The 17,843-nt window shown below is 30.0% G+C and overlaps 1 protein-coding gene and 1 long non-coding RNA gene across 2 annotated transcripts; both read left to right on the top strand.

Moving 5' to 3' along the window:
• The first annotated feature begins 3,158 nt into the window (after positions 1-3,158).
• Positions 3,159-8,609, top strand: LOC149893049 (uncharacterized). Its single transcript, XM_090088839.1, has 5 exons — positions 3,159-3,603; positions 4,168-5,886; positions 6,019-7,628; positions 7,824-8,174; positions 8,217-8,609. The coding sequence occupies exons 1-5, from the start codon at positions 3,159-3,161 to the stop codon at positions 8,607-8,609; spliced, it is 4,518 nt and encodes a 1,505-aa protein (XP_089944965.1).
• A 2,034-nt stretch (positions 8,610-10,643) lies between these two features.
• On the top strand, positions 10,644-13,765 carry LOC149893048 (uncharacterized). Its single transcript, XR_016449339.1, has 2 exons — positions 10,644-12,433; positions 12,970-13,765. It is a non-coding gene; the product is annotated as an uncharacterized LOC149893048 (long non-coding RNA).
• Positions 13,766-17,843: the final 4,078 nt, after the last annotated feature.

Raw genomic sequence — 17,843 nt, 5'->3', positions numbered from 1 at the left:
TTTCGCATTTTTTACATTTTATAGGACTTACACGGGCTGATTTTCAAAGTTGGCGACAAGAGCACCACGGGCTAAATTCTTGCTGTGCCTTCAAGGTTTGGAGGCGTAATGGCGGGGCAGATTTTCCAAATTTCCGCAACATGTCACGTCTTGGAGGTGGTCGAGGCGGGCGGGAAAGAGGTGTCGTGGTGAACGACTACTGCTAGTTTTAATATAGTAAAATAATGTTGATACCGAAAAAATTAGTAATTACATGTGAAAAAATTCTGTTTTTATATTGTTAACCTACTTTTGTGCTTTTATCTTAACTTTGAAAAAAACATCTAAGTCAGCAAAAAATAAGAATAATATACAGACTCTTTAAAAACGTTACAACTCTTCAAGGATACAGCCTCTAAACTTTCAAAATGCATCTTTGTTGCCAACACTGTAGCAGAATTTATTATATATATATATATATATATATATATATATATATATATATATATATATATATATATATATATATATATAATCATCGTTATTAAATAATAAAAGAACGCAGGAACTTGTAGAAGACAATACGGCCTTGTCGTCAAGTACCGCTAAGAAATGATCGTGTAAAAATTTATACGATATTTGAGTTCTTTAAGTTTTCGTTTAAAAGAAAAGTAATTACTCTGATGAACAAAATCCTCAGAAAAATTTTTCAAAACTATTTTATTCCATAAGAATGGTCCGCGATAATCAATACAAAATTTAAAAAGACTTGTTAGAAAAATGGGCTGCATTATAAAATTATCATTGCGTAAAATGTATTTATTTTCATCTTTTGATGAATACAAATTATGGAAAGAAAATAGTGATGAATTGGTTTTACATTTAAATCTACAAAAACTATAAAAAGTCTTTTTAACATAGTATAAAAGAAGCAAATATAAGGTATTTTTCTAATCAGCTTGATAAGCATAAACTCGACACAAAGAGGACTTGGGCTGTTAAAAATGGACTAACAGAAAAAGAAAAAAAGAAGCACACTTGCTCACCACAAAAACTAATTTCCGATAAAAAAAAAATTATAAGAAGCGAAACAAATATATGTCAAGAATATAACAAATATATTGTTAATGTAGGCTTGCTTTTAACATTGTGCAACCAAATCAAACATTTTTTTGGGAGAAAAACTAAAAACTTGTTTTATAAAAATCCAGCGTGGTAGTTTTTCATTTTAAACGCATGCGTACGAGCATATAAAATATTCCAGGTCTGCGTTTTTTTAAAAGTTCAAAATGTTATTTTGAATCATTCGATAGAACGCTAACCCAACTTGTACAGGCTGTTTTATAACTTATGACTTTAAGTTGCGTATAACCAAAACGAGATTTTATATTCACATCAATTTTTAACAATAAAAAAGATATTTGACTAGTTATTAACCTAAAAATAACTCAAAATGTGGTTGCTATGGGCGTTTCTAAGGATACTTTTTTAAGATACCTAAATATAACAGCTAATATCTTTTTTAATAGAGTTTGTTTACAATCCAATATAATCAGAGACTATTCACAAGTGATGAATAAACAAAATAAGCTTTAAAAAAAGAAATTTTTTTTTTATAAAAATAAGCTTTTATGAGTGTAGGACCACCTTAAAGGAACAGTGCCACCTTTTTCTTGAACATTACTCGTTTCATTTACGAATGGTTTTTGTAAGTTAGAAATTTGGTTGCTTGGAAAGTGATTTACTGTTGAAAATATTAGCGGTGTTGGTGAAGGCGATGGAGCAGCTACCATATTTTTCAATCACAAATTTTAGCAGAAAATATTAATTTATTGGTTTAACTATCAAATTTTAGCAGAAAATATTTTCAGCTAAAATTTGATGGTAACTATTTGCTATGTAAAACGAACTGTATCTTGTGGTTTGTGACTTACCATAAATAGATCTAGTTCATCTATATTTTAATGGTAGTTGAAAATAATAAAAAATTATGCAGCTATAGAAAATTTTTTGTAGACAAGTAGTCTTAAAGTCTAAGTATCGCCAGCTTATGGTTAAAGTTATAGTTAAAGCTATGCATTTTTTTTAGGATATTTTTTGGTAGTAGAATTATAGCGCAAGATTTTTGAAATATTTGCAATACTGTTTTAACAATTGATTTTATGTTAAGTTCTGTTTTTATTTCAAGTCAAAGTGAATAAAAACTTTGATTTTACTTTAAATGGTCAAGACACAAAGTAACAATCTGGAGGTACTTTTAACGCGAAATTGGTGTCTCTTTTGTTTCAGTTCATAAATGTTACACTCAAACACCTGAAGTTTTTAATAACACAATTAGAAGTTGAGACTTTTAAAAAAACATTAGAGTCAAATGTTCTTTAAGACTATAAGTAAGTTAAAACCTAAACTTTACTTACATTTTGGTATTTAATAGTTGTTTAGCTGCTTTCCCAAAGCATAAGATGTTTGAGGTGGAGCAACTCCATCGGAGATTTTATCATTTGAGAGCTTACGATAAGAAAACTGCAAGGGCAACTTCTACAATTTTTGATAAATATTTGACACTAAGCATGCGCAATGAATGGGATTCCCTGAAATTCCGTTTTAAAACTTTTTACGCAACGTCAAAAAGGTTGAAATTTGTGTTTTCTGAAAACGGCTTATAAATGGTGTTAAAAGTGATATTAAAAATTAATTATTGTAAAGAAGCATGTTGAAAGTGATATTTATTATTTTATTACTGTATGTGGGTGTTGTTAAATGTGGTATTTGTAACTTAATTATTGTTATTATTGTTAATGGGCAATTTATTGGTGCGTGCTCTCCACAGACCTCTTTTTTATTATATATTCTGTTGGTGGAGAAGCATAGACACTCTTGCTTTTGTACTAGTTTAAAAATATATATCGTCTCTCCAAACGTTCAGTTATTTTTAATCCTCGAGATTTTACATGGCGCCCGATGAAAAACTATGAAGAGTTACCGAATTAAATGATTAAAGAAAGAAGTTTATGAAGAGTTAAGTAAAATTTGAGTTATTGAACATTGAAGTAAGTGGAGTTTGTTATTTGTGATATTGTTTGGGAAGAATTTGATAGAATTAGAATTTAATTGTTGAAGGTGTTGATTGTGACGAAAATTTGATTTTATTCTGAGTTGTTGTGCATATTTATTTAAAAATGGCAGCCGCATTAGGAAGGAAAGTAGCGAGAAGGAGAGCGTTACGAGTAAGTTTTGGAAATTTGTTGAGCGAAATAAGAGAGGAATTAGAGAGTGAGGAGTTAAACTATACAAAATTAATAGGTTTAAAAAATAATTTAAGCGAGAATTATGAGAGATTAAACAATATTGATGAGGAAATATTAAATAATTTAGATCAAGAGGAAATTGAAAATGATGTTTTGGAGAGTGCGAAAATAGTTGAGTGTTATCATGAGTTGATGGCTGGAGTGACACTAAAATTAAAAAGTATAAAAATAAATGACTCAGATAAAGATTCTGTTAAAAGTTTAAATAAATCAAAGCGTATTTTACCTAAGTTAGAATTGCCAGTTTTTAATGGGAATCCCTTAGATTGGCAGGGTTTTTGGGACCAATTTAATCTATCAATTCATAGGCATGAAGGTTTAAATGATATAGATAGATTTAACTATCTAAAAAAATATTTGTCTGGCCAAGCATTGGCTACTATTTCAGGACTTTCACTCAGTTCAGAAAATTATAAAGAGGCAATTGAAATCTTGACTAATAGATACGGGAACACACAAGTTTTAGTTTCTGCACATATGGATTCTTTGTTAAGAATAAGGAAAATTAAAGATTTAAATGATCTAGAAGAATTAAGAAAACTTTATAATGATATAGAGAGCTGCGTACGTAATCTTAGATCTCTAAAAATAGAAACAAAAACTTACGGCTGTTTGTTAATTCCTATCCTTAAGGAGAAACTGCCTGATGAACTTTTGATTTTAATTTCTAGAAAATTTGCCGGAGAGTTGTGGACTTTAGATAGACTTTTACAATATTACAATGAAGAACTACAAGCTAAAGAGTGTTGTGCCAAATATCTTTTAAAATCAAATTATGATAAAAATGAACATAAAAATTTCAAATACGATTCTTTAAACAAAAATGCACAGCAAAATTCTTCTTATAATTATAGAAATAAAAATAACTTTACAACATCAGGTTTTCATACACAAAATAGAAGAGCACCAGAACAGAGAATTTTACAATGTGTATATTGTTCAGAAAACCATAAGCCTTCTCACTGTTTAAAAGTAACAAATTTAGATTCAAGAATTGAAATTCTAAAAAAGCAAAAGAGATGTTTCATCTGTTTAAAATTAGGTCATATATCAAAATTTTGTCATTCTAACTATTCATGTTTTCAATGCAATGGAAAACACCACATCTCTATTTGCAATAAGAAGCAAACCCAGACTAGTGCAACTCTCGTAGGTGTGTCTGATAGCATTTTGCTACAGACAGCAAAGGCTAAGTTTTTTAATTCAGAGAGTGAGTGTGGAGTATTCAGAATATTATTTGATAGCGGTAGTCAGAGGTCTTATATTACCAAAGATGTATGTGAAAGATTGAAATTAAAAACTATAAGGAAAGAAGCTATAATAATAAAAACATTCGGTCAATTTAATAATTCCAGAGTAAAAAAGCTCGATGTTGTTCAACTTAAGGTAAAACATAGAAATGCTAATTTGTATGTGTATGTCGAGGCTCTATGTGTGCCAGTTATTTGTAGCCCTTTGCAGAGGCAAGAGATATCTCGAGCGTGCAAAAATTACCCGCATATTTCAAAGTTAATTCTAGCTGATTATGATGATGGTTCCAAAGATTTTCCTATTGACTTATTGGTAGGGTGTGATTTGTACCATAAATTTATGACAGGTAATGTTATTAGAGGGGTCGAGGGCTGTCCTGTGGCTTCTTCCTCTGTTCTAGGATGGGTGTTAAGTGGCCCAATGCCTTCTGTAAAAAATGTTAATAAGAAAGTAATCATGAATTTACGCGTTGATGCTAATTTAATCGAGAGTGTGGAAGATGTGCGAAGTGAGATTGATGAACTAAGAAGTGATTTACAAAAATTTTGGAGTGTGGAGAAAATGGAATCCACTGATGAGTGTGTAATACATAAATTCGAAAATGATATTATGCATAACGGTGAGAGATACGTAACTAAGCTTCCCTTTAAACCAGATCACGATTGTTTACCAGATAACTATAAAATTTGTGAGGTTAGACTGAATAGGTTAAAAAGGCAATTGCGTGATAAGAATTTGTTAAGTGATTATGACGCTATTTTTAAAGAATACGAAACGAATAAAATTATTGAAAGAGTACCTGAGAATGAAATCGCTAAGGAATCAGGAAAAGCACACTACCTAGCGCACAGGCCAGTTTTAAGAAAAGATAAGGAAACTACTAAGATAAGAGCAGTATTTGATGCTTCCTGTTCTAACAATGGATTGTCCTTGAATGATTGTCTATATTCAGGGCCAAATCTGTTATCCAAAATATTTGATGTACTACTGCGATTCCGATTAAATTGTTTTGCCATATTAGCAGACATTAAACAAGCTTTCTTAAATATAGAAATTTCTAGTGAGCATAAAGATTATTTAAGATTTCTCTGGTATAAAAATGTGGATGTAGAGCAGGACTCAGAATTGATTGTTTATAGATTTTTAAGAGTAGTATTTGGACTGACTAGTAGTCCTTTTTTATTAAATGGAACAATAAGACATCACATCAAAAAATATGAAAAATCTAATGGTAAGTTTGTAAAAAGATTCATTGAAGATTTATACGTTGATGATGTCACATCTGGAACGGAAAGTGTAACGAAGGGTAAAGAATTTTATAAAAAGTCTAAAGCAATTATGTCTGAAGGTGGTTTCAATTTAAGGAAATGGAAAACAAATAGCCAAGAATTACAAAACTATTTTGATTTTAATGAGAAAATGATAAGAAATAAGGAAATAAAAAATTCAATAAGCAATCTCGATGATAGTACTTATTTAGAAACAGAATTGGGTAAAAGCGATTATGAGTATAAAAGAGTTTTAGGAATTGAATGGGACTCGAAAAATGATGAATTTATTTTTCAATTTAATGACTTTATAAAAATGTCACGGGAACTTAAAACAACAAAAAGGAATATCTTGAAAATTTCGGCATCAATTTACGATCCATTAGGCATTGTTTCGCCTATAACAGCCAGACTAAAAACAATTTTTCAAATTTTGTGTAGAGATAAAAAGGAGTGGGATGCGAGTGTGAGTGGAGAGATTGAGTTTAAGTGGAAAGAATTGTTGAGAAATGTTGAGGAGTTGAGTGTTTTAAGAGTAAAGAGATTTGCGTTTGTTAGAGTTGAGGAGAGAATAATTTCGGCAGAGTTACATGGATTTTGTGATAGCTCAAGAGAGATATATTGTGCAGTTGTTTATCTAAGAGTTAAGACGAGTGTTGCTGTGAGAGTATTTTTTTTGGCAGCCAAAACAAAGGTAACTCCATTGAAAGAGTTGTCTGTTCCTAGGTTAGAGCTGTTGGGTTGTTTGTTGTTGAGCAAATTAGTAGGAGAAGTGAAACGAGTAATAGAAGATCGAATAATTATTAGTAATGTTAGTTGTTGGACAGATTCTGAAGTGGCTTTGCATTGGATTAAAGGGAAGGAGAAAACTTGGAAACCTTGGGTGGAAAATCGTGTAGTTGTGATTAGGAAAGAGGTTGGGAGGAAGAAATGGAGGCATGTAGCAGGATTGGAGAATCCAGCAGATGTTCCAACTCGTAAGTTTTGTTTTAAGCTATTGAGTGATAGTTGGTTATCTGGACCTAAATTTTTATGTGAGGAGGAGGTTGAAGTAGGATTGTTTGATGGTGAGAATAGTTTGAATGTGGATGAAGTTCTGATTGAGTCGAAGGGTGTAGATAGGATAAATGAGAGTAGAGTAAATATGGTCGAGGCTGCGAGTAGTGGTAATATTGGTGTTCTGATAGATATTAAGAAGTTTAGCACATTGAACAGACTTATAATGGTAACTGGATATGTGAATAGATTTGCAAGTAATTTGATAAAAACAATTAAGAAGAACAATGGAATAATTAAAGAAAATATATTGACACTTGATGAATATGATATGGCATTTAATTTATGGTTATTAGTTGAACAGTTTTATTTACGAAATCAAGATAACTACAAGAAGCTAAGTTCATCCCTGAAGTTGTTTACTGACAAACAAAATATATTGCGATTAAAAGGACGATTTGGAAATTCGATACTGAGTTATAATGAAAAATATCCGATTATTTTACGTGATGGAATACATAGCTATTTTACAGTGTTAATTATTCGTGACGCCCATGAACGTGTTATGCATCATGGTATTGAAATGACATTAAGTCAAGTTAGAGCAAGGTTTTGGATTATTAAAGGAAGAAAAACTGTCAAGAATGTTCTGCGTAAGTGTGTTATTTGTAAGAAGATTAATGGAAGAACAATGCTGCCTCCCCAAACTCCTGACTTACCCGATTATCGTGTTAATGTTTCTATGTTTTCGTTTCAAACTGTTGGCATAGATTTTGCTGGACCCTTATATGTAAAAAGTTATTTAAAAACTGATGCGGTATCTAAGGTTTACGTTTTGATTTTGACCTGTGCGTCTAGTCGTGCTGCTCATCTGGAATTAACTCCTGACATGAAGATCCCTGCTTTCCTACGAGCACTCAAACGCTTTATTGCACGCAGGGGCATACCTGATAGCATTACTTGTGACAATTTTAAAACATTTAAATCGATTGAAGTAAAAAAGTTTTGTTTAAATAATAAGATTATTCAAAAATTTATACTACCTGCTTCCCCTTGGTGGGGAGGATTTTATGAAAGATTGGTACGATCAGTTAAGATACCACTATTGAAGGTTATGGGAAAATCACTCGTTACTTATGAAGAACTGCAAACAGTTTTATGCGATATCGAATCTGTAATTAATAGTAGACCACTTGTCTACATGAGTGAAGATGATAATGAAGAAGCGCTTACTCCCTTTCACTTGATGTATGGACGAAATATATTAAGGAATAATGTGGAATCAAATTTATGTTTTGATATGGTTAATATCAAGAAACGTGCCATCTACTTAAAGAACTTAATTAATGATTATCGAAAGCGTTTCAGTGAGGTTTATTTGAATGAATTAAAACAACAACATTTATATAATAAGTTTAATGATAATAAACAAGAAAAGGTACTAAAAGTAAATGATATTATGTTAATTAATGACAAAGATATGACACCTCGAAGTCAGTGGAGAATGGCAAGAGTTGTGGAAGTTATTGAAGGAAAAGACAAAGCGATTCGTGGAGCTAAATTAAAGGTTATATCGAATAAAGGAACATCCAAGATATGTTTCCGACCGGTCCAAAAATTAATTCCTCTGGAGATCGATATTGAACAAGATAACAAAGGTAAAGATAGTTCGAAGAAAAATGTCTGTGCAGTTGAAACCGAGATTGGGCAGAATGATGCGGCGCTCAGGTCAATTAATAAACGTCCAACCCGACAGGCAGCACTTGATGGACAACATCTAAGACAATTAAAAGAAAAATATTGTTGACAAGTCAACAGGGGGGAGTGTGTTAAAAGTGATATTAAAAATTAATTATTGTAAAGAAGCATGTTGAAAGTGATATTTATTATTTTATTACTGTATGTGGGTGTTGTTAAATGTGGTATTTGTAACTTAATTATTGTTATTATTGTTAATGGGCAATTTATTGGTGCGTGCTCTCCACAGACCTCTTTTTTATTATATATTCTGTTGGTGGAGAAGCATAGACACTCTTGCTTTTGTACTAGTTTAAAAATATATATCGTCTCTCCAAACGTTCAGTTATTTTTAATCCTCGAGATTTTACAAATGGATCAAAGTGGTACTTGCTCCAAAAGTGTAACAAAGTAATTATTTAATTTCTGATTCAAATTTAAGATATATACATAAGTATAAATACACACACACGCACACACACACACACACACACACACACACACACACACACACACACACACACACACGCAAACACACATATATATGTATGTATATATATGTGTGTGTGTTTGCGTGTGTATATATATATATATATATATATATATATATATATATATATATATATATATATATATCGAGTATCATATCGAGTAGTCTACATGGGTAGGAAAACCGTTTTAAAAAAATATACAGTGCTTCCACCGGAGTAACTTTTAACCCGTTATAACATAAAAACTCTTGAGGTAGTTGAAGTACATTGAGTAAGCGATATATATCACTACGTAGAAATCTAAATTCACTTTTGCATTCATCATCAGACATGATTTCTAAACAAAATTGCTTAACTCCGAAATGGTAAATCTTGATTCTTAGACAAATTTAATTTGTACAGTTGTAAAAATTCCTCGTCGTCTATGGTATTTGATTCTATTGCAAGTAATAAACTATTTCTAACATTTCTTAAAGGAGCCATTTTTAAATTTTTTTTGTTTATTTCAAGATGTTTTCTTTTTTTTGAAGCGGAAATTCGTAACTAATTTTATTGGAACACCGCAACTGTAAGTCGCAACCGCTCGATCCAGACCTTTGTCGTCTCCGTTACTGTTGCAGTTTTCATATCGTAAGCTCTCTATTTATTGTACGTAACAACTTTCCGTTTTCTTAAACCATGGTTTGCTAAATTACTAGCCAAAAAGTTATTCTTGTTTAAATTTATCTTTGTACAACTATTTCTTGCTATTTCTTGCTAATCTTGAATTTTCCTAAAACAATCAAGCTCGAAATCAATTAGTTTGATATACTTTGAAACGCATGATACGCTTGGCTACTTAAATTATTATATCTATAACTCTGAAATTCTTATTCTCATAAAAATTGCATCTTTAGCTATAAAAATTGACACGATTTTAATAATTTTTTTATTTATAGGGCCACGATATAAAAAAAACATTGTAACTTTTTTTTAAACTGCATAAATAAAAATTTCCATGTATGCATGTATGAATGTATGTATGTATGTATGTATGTATGTATGTATGTATGTATGTATGTATGTATGTATGTATGTATGTATGTATGTATGTATGTATGTATGTATGTATGTATGTATGTATGTATGTATGTATGTATGTATGTATGTATGTATGTATGTATGTATGTATGTATGTATGTATGTATGTATGTATGTATGTATGTATGTATGTATGTATGTATGTATGTATGTATGTATGTATGTATGTATGTATGTATGTATGTATGTATGTATGTATGTATGTATGTATGTATGTATGTATGTATGTATGTATGTATGTATGTATGTATGTATGTATGTATGTATGTATGTATGTATGTATGTATGTATGTATGTATGTATGTATGTATGTATGTATGTATGTATGTATGTATGTATGTATGTATGTATGTATGTATGTATGTATGTATGTATGTATGTATGTATGTATGTATGTATGAATGTTTATTTTTTAATTAATACCAAGCTTCTCTCTTGATATCTTGAAGATATTTCTATAAAATTTTAATTTTTTGAATCATTATTTAAACAAACGTCACAATACTCGATTATTACCAAGAAGTATTAGAGGGTTAAAATCTGGAGAAATCTGGATATGGGAAAACGACTTTATTACTTAATCTGCTAATTAATCTGGAAGGAAAAGTTGTTTTAGGCCAGAGAATCTGATTGTTTAGAAAGCTTTTGAAGAGAAATCATTTAAAGACAATATCAAGATCTTTTGATAATAACGAATCAAACAAGTATATCATTTTCTTTACTTATTGAGGCAACAGCAAAAGCAAATAAAGAACTATGAGGTATAAATTGTAGTTTTTTTGATTCCAGGAGTAGATGTTCCAGATCCTAAAAATTTTTCAACCGATAATAAACATCTTGTCATTTTTGACGATGTGTTATATGAGAAAAACAGAACAAGTGTTAGGCTTTTACACTCTTGGAAAGCATTGTAATGCTAATTACATCTACCTTGCACAGAATTATTTCAAACTTCCTAGATAAACTGTAGAAGAAAATACAAGTTTTATTTGTCTACTCCCACAAGATGAAATAAGTATAAGTCATATCTATTATGATCATGTTAGTCAAGAAATTCCAATCATTGAGTTTTAGAAGATTATGCAAAATGGCTTGGAAGAAACCAATAGGTTTATCAATCAAATAGTAAAATAACAAATGAAAGGTATGGATGTGGATTTGATACGTTTTATTTTCCAAAATCTTGTTTTGTAAGCAATGAAATGGATCTATAAGAGCATTTGCTAAGTACCAGCACAAGTATGTCATGATGCAAAGAATTAACAACAAATAAAAATTTTTAATATATAAAAATGGAAATTAATGTGTTAAATTTTAGAAATTCTGGATGAGGTTAAGCGTAATAGTACTGAATTGGTAGCAAATATAACGCAGCATAATCCAAATATAACGCAACATAATGCAGCATGTAAAGAAAGTATGCTAATAGTATTTTGTCTGATAATAAGACAATTCAAAACTTAACTTAATCCTCCATTAGACAAAGATAAAAAGTATAAGAATGCTTTTGTCAATTTGGAAACGTACTATTCATTTCGAAAAATTCACCCTACAAATAATTACTTAAAGTATTCACCAGATAGAGGAGTAATATGGTATATTATTTTTCAAGAATACAAGATGAGACATATAACTTTGAAGCGAGTTTTCTTTGACTAACGCCAACAATATTTTCCGTAAAAGTTTTCAATTTTTGTTGCTGTTGTTTGTTCAAAAATCCAAGAAGATGACCATTTCTTGTCTTATCTTTACATGGTAGTCTTCCTGAAAGTGTCTGATGATCTGATAAACTGTTGTACGCGGGGTATTTTCAATTTGAAAATATTTCATCAAATAGTTTTTTGTTCAACCAAAGAGTAGACACGTCTTCGCAGATCGGCTTAATTAAAGAGTTTTTATATTCCTAGAAAGAGAATTACATGAGCTACAAAGCAGTATAAAATAAATGATTTTCTTGCATGCAAAGATTGCTTTATTTAGCTAAACATTTTATCCTAATGTATTCGCACCCCCCTCCCCCTTCTCCTCCAAAAACAAAATTAAACATTTCTCTAAGAAATCTAAAGATGTGGCACAGAGTAAAAACCTAAAAGTAGTGGTTTGCACCATAGCTATTTAGAAGTGAGATCTCTATATCCTCTCTCCAAATCGAGAGTAATAGAACAGCGAAGTCTTGCGGTCAAAAACGTTATTCAAAACTAAGAAAGGATGAGTTGATAAAATGGATAGATGAATCAAAAATGATAACAATAGAGTCAACACAAAAACCAAACAAACCTAAAAAACAATCTGGGGTGCAATTTTCATCTCCGGTTTGACTTTGGTAAGTTTTTGCATTTATCAATAAAAGAAATAGGCGCACTGGCGAGTTAGCCAAAAAATACTGATAGAACAGACATAATGGTTTAAATTCTATAAGAAAAGATTGTAGAAATAAAGGGAAAACTAAATAACCAATCAAAAGACGAAAAAAATCTTTCAGATATATTTCAAATTAAAATTCAAAGTTCTGCTTTGAAAAAATATGTAGATATTTTTAATTGTTGATAAAAAAATCTACTGATAAAAAATATGATACTGAATCTTTTTAAAAGTTATTAATAAAAAATATAATTCTGAATCATTTTTAAAAGCTGTGAAAGCTACAGTTATCGATTTTCTAGAAAAGAGTAAAAAAAAAAAAATAATAAAGGTAACAAAGCTCTTACTTCTAAAAGTCTCTCTGAAGCTCGTTTTATGACAAAGAAAGTTTATTGACAAATCAACTTTGAAATAAAAGTAAATTTAGAAGCGGCTGATTTAAATGAGTTATATGATACTAAGGTGGATTTTATAGTTGAAAACTTTTTTAAATTTCAGAAATGTGGTGGTGGTTAATCATTCGTTTCATTTGCATCTCTTCAAATTCATACTGTTGATTATGAACCATTAAAAGGAGATATATAGATAGCACTTCTTAACAATTAATAAAGATGAAGAATTTTGTTAGATGTACAGATGTAAAGATGTACAAAGTTTAGTTGAACTGTACTTCAATGGGAATTGAAGAAAAATTGAATTTTGTAGAAAGATGGAATTGTACAATGAAAGAAAAAATGTGAAAATATTTTACAGCCAATTCAACACATCCGTACACATATACATTTTGGATGATCTAGTTAAAGAATACAATAATGCTATTCACTCTTCAATGAAGATGACACCTGCTGAAGCAAGTGTTAAAAATAATGAAGTGTGAAGAAATTTATAATAGACAAACCAAAAACAAATTTTTCAGCTGGTGACAAAGTAAGAATAAGCAATAAAAGTCAACATTCCAAAAGAGCTACACAACTAGATGGTCTGAAGAAGTATTTATAGTACAAAATGTTCAAATTACAAAACGAATTACGTATATGACTAAAGATTATGACTAAGAACCTTTTACGAAGCAGAAATGTTAAAAACAGAGCAAGATATTTATAAAAAAACAAAAAGTGTTAAAGAAAACAAAAACAAAATCACAAGTAAAATGGGTTGGTTATCCAGATTTTTTCAACTCATGGACAAGTAATAAAGAACTATTTGATGTCCCACGCTCGTCAAAGCTGCATAAATAGAAATGTATCGACATAAAAATTTTAATTGTTTTTCAAATTTATAAAGTTTTGAAAAAGTGAATTTTAATAAAACTGTTGAGCGCGCACAATTTATTTTAGAATTTTTTCAAAAAAATTTCATATGTATAGGCTTTTTTAAGTGCTATAGTGTTTTACACCAAAGCTTACTAACTAGTGGGTCAATACACTTTTGCATAATAACTAATCTGACTGAAGATCAGTATATTATGGTATTTTATCATTTTTTTATCTATAGTCTAATGGTTAAAATAAAGTTTGGAGACAATTTTTAAGTACAAATCTGTGCAAATCGGTGTGCGAATTTGAGCTGGTTTGTACTTACGTTTGCATTCGTTTACATGTGTTTTGAGCCCACTCGCTTGCTTCTCTATGAGTGTGCGTTTTACGTGTGAGCTGGCGAGCTACCGTTTACATTTTGAATCGTTTACGTTTACAAACGGGTGCATGCATTTGTGTTTGCATCGTTTTGTGGTATCTACTACCTTGTAATTTTAGCTGTAATTTTTATTTAAATACATTTTTATGTAACAGTTCAAGACTTAATTGTTGAAGCACACGTGCTGTACACGTGCTATTTAGATAAACAAAAAACAAAAAAACTTTTAACGATGGTAATAATATCAACACTGTGGAGTTTTTTTTTTTTTTTTTTTTCTTTCGTAAAATAGCACTCGGCTGTTGAAACGAATTTCAGTGAAAAGGTGCATTCCACTCTCTTTCCTGCTATTAAAATAAGTTTATCAAGTCAAGCCGACATTTTTAGAAGGCGAATCAATTACAGTTTATGTAAAATTAGCAACATTTTATCATGAGCTTGGAAAAGAGACAACTTAAATGCAATTTAAAAAGCTTAAAACGATTTTTATTCATTTTCCCATCTGTCAGTCAAAAAGGCTTTTATACAATAAATTCTATAACAATGTGCAATGTGATGTGCAATATCATAATAATGACTAGAAAGGAAAATTTACTGTAAAATTTTTAAAGCGCAAGTTGAACAGTAAACGCTGTTCTCGTCGCTCTGGACGTCGGTAAGTTTGTTCTGTTGTTGTTATTGAGTTTTATCTTGTTTTTGAATTTTGGAAAAGATTGCAGGAATACATGGATTGCAACAAAGAACAATGGTGCACAGATGATTATAACAACAAAAAAAAAAACATTTTCTACAGATCATTCATGGGAATGCATATTAAGAATTCTTAACTTTTCATCTTCAAAATCAAAATTTAATTAATGAAAATTGCGATAAGCAAAATTTAATTTTTTGATTTAACAAAATCAAGTAAAAACTTTTTGTGACAAATATACAAAAACTCCTAAATTCTTTTCTAAAAGTTCTTTCTTAAATTAAAATAAAAATAAAAAACGGCCTTTAAGTGCCATACATTTTCTTCAAACTTCGAAGTTAGATAGGGGAGACCGGGGCTAGCTGGCTATAGTTTTAGTTTTTGAGCTCTGTGCATTTCTGGGTGAAATTTTTTGAAGATATCAAACTGCAGTTTAAATGAATATGAATTTGGCAAGCATGTTCAAAGATTATAAAAAAAAATTATAATAAAAGGTGGCCCAAAAAGGGCCTTCTAAAAAGAAAAAAATATGTGCCGACTTACGCCGGCCCGGGATAAGTTGCCTTTACTCTTAGGATAAGTTGGCACACCATATAAAAAGAGACAAGCTTAGCAACATTAAGTATCTATTTCAAGTGCATCTTTTTTATGAAAACTCTTGATAAATTTTATAAAATAGCATTAACAGCCATTTTTGTAACATTTTACAGGTCTGTCAACTTTTTTTTTATAATTTCGCTTGTCTGTAGATCTGCAGCGTTACATAACTTTAGTGAATTACGGCCAATGCGAAAAGTTTTAAGCTAGCACATGTTGTCAACTAGCCCCGTGATCATTGTGCCAACTAACCCCAAAAACTTTTTGCTCACAAAATGGCTTATAAATTCCCAATAATATAAAATATAGAGAAACACAAAATGTGACTAATTAGAGTGAACCATACAACAGTTACATCTATTCGAGTTTACTTGTAGCTAATGATATTGCTTTTTAAAATTGAAAGAGTAATATAGTTACAAAAGTTACAAAATTAGTAAAAAGAAAACAACACAAAAAGCGGTATATGCGCATGCGATCGTAGTCCTGATACTACACTGAAAGATAAATTAGTTAAGGTTCCATGTGAATTTTGGAAACTTCTGGTGGAAAATTCCAAAGTTAAACGTATTGTGTCAACTTACCCCAGTAGCCAACTAGCCCCGGTCTCCCCTACTTATAAAACTCCATAAGTTTCTTAAAATAGGTAAATAGGTAAGGATTAACCGTACTAATTTAGTCATAACCGTTCAAACCAAGTAATTGACGAAATTTTTTTTAATGTTTTTTTCCAAATTTCGCTTTTGCTAATATCGTATCGTTAATTTCGTTTATTTTGTTTTCGCTAGTTTCGATTTCGTCACAACCAATTGAAGTTTACCTGGATGTAGCTTTATTATAAAGTGTTTATAAAAAGAAAAAAAATCAAATATGTTACTACTAAAATCTATTCTATACCATAAAATATTTTAGAGTTGGTTTTAATATTATAACATAAAACCCTAAATTGTTGGTCGAAAAGAGGTCGCGAGGATTCGTCAAGATACCCTACATGGTGAAGTACGCTTCCATAAAGTATTTTTTACTCATATTAAGACAAATATTCGCTGAGGTATCAAAGGATGTTTGCTAAACGTTTAGAGAGTATTATTGCTTATGCATCCAAATTTGTAGCCGAAACAAAATTGAACTGATAAGCTTAAAGCCCTTTTATTTATTAAGGGAAGTTCTAGAAATTCCTCCTAACTTACTCAGTATTGAATCTTTTATAAGTACAATAAAACGTATTTCTTTTGTATTCTGATTTTGTTATCATTATAGCGATTCTCTAAAATGGTTTAGTACGTTGGTTAATTTAATCAACTAACACAAGTTGATTTGTCGCATTTCTCTATCACGTTTAGGCATCGCAGTTTGGTTATTCGATTTTTTACGATTAATAACGATTAAAATTATTTGAATGAGTTGTTTAAAATAAATTTAATTTTCTGAAGTTAAGAACTCTTTATGCATTTAAAACACCCAAGTTTTCGGTTTCACATGTCTAGATTCATATATAAAATTGTTATTTAAAACTGAGTTAAATCGGCTATAATCGAATAGCATCTCTGCGCAATATCTTGAAACAAAATAACATAAGCTTTGCGAGATATCGCAATAATTTTCTTAAAGTTGTGCAAAATAACTCTTATTTAAAAATCATTTTAAATTAGAGTTATTTTAGACGACTTATACAGAAATATTTATTTAATCTTTAATAAAAATTTACTAATCGTAAAAAACCGATTAACCAAGCTGCGATGCCTAATCACGCATATTTAATCACGCATATTTATCTCTTATGTCTCCTCTGGTATATTCTATAATTTGATAATAACATATGGTTTCACTCATGAATCTTGTCAGTGTGATTTGTTTATGTAACTATTTTGCTATGCTTTATACTTATTATATTTTATTTCGTTTAAGTTTACTCTGTTACATTTTCTACTTGTTTACTAATTACTTGTTACTAATTACTTGTTTACTAATTACGTGTTTATTTGTTTCAAAATCTTAAACAAAGTTCATATCTGATTTGTATAAAACAATAAAATCTTGTTGACTTTATAACAATAAAATCTTGTTGACTTTATAATCGTTTCCAACCTTTTTATTCTCAATGTTTTAAAAGTTTAAAAAACTTTTTCTCTAAAAATCTTTAAATAGAAGTTTTCCACATTAAATTTCAGCATTTTTGCTATATCTGTTTTGTTAAACACTGATTATTCGAAGTTCACTTAAGTTTTAAGTTTAAGCTTAAGTTAAAAACATGAATTTAGATCTATAAATTACATTTTTCAGTGACTTACAAGTTTTTCAAAACATATTGCGATAGTTGCTAATTTTCAGAAAACATTCCCTTATCAAACAGAGTAATGTTTAAACATTCTCACTTTCAAGCAGAATTACGTTTCGCCCTGTTTCCTAATATTTACACTGATCTAGAGATCAGTAGTAAATATCAGGA

The sequence above is a fragment of the Hydra viridissima genome, unplaced genomic scaffold (assembly GCF_058129835.1).
Source record: "Hydra viridissima isolate aposymbiotic clone 2 unplaced genomic scaffold, HvirCarnegie_v1 scaffold_1, whole genome shotgun sequence".
NCBI lineage: Eukaryota > Metazoa > Cnidaria > Hydrozoa > Anthoathecata > Hydridae > Hydra > Hydra viridissima.
The sequence above is the reverse complement of the archived record's forward strand: the minus strand, read 5'-3'. Positions and strand labels throughout refer to the sequence as shown.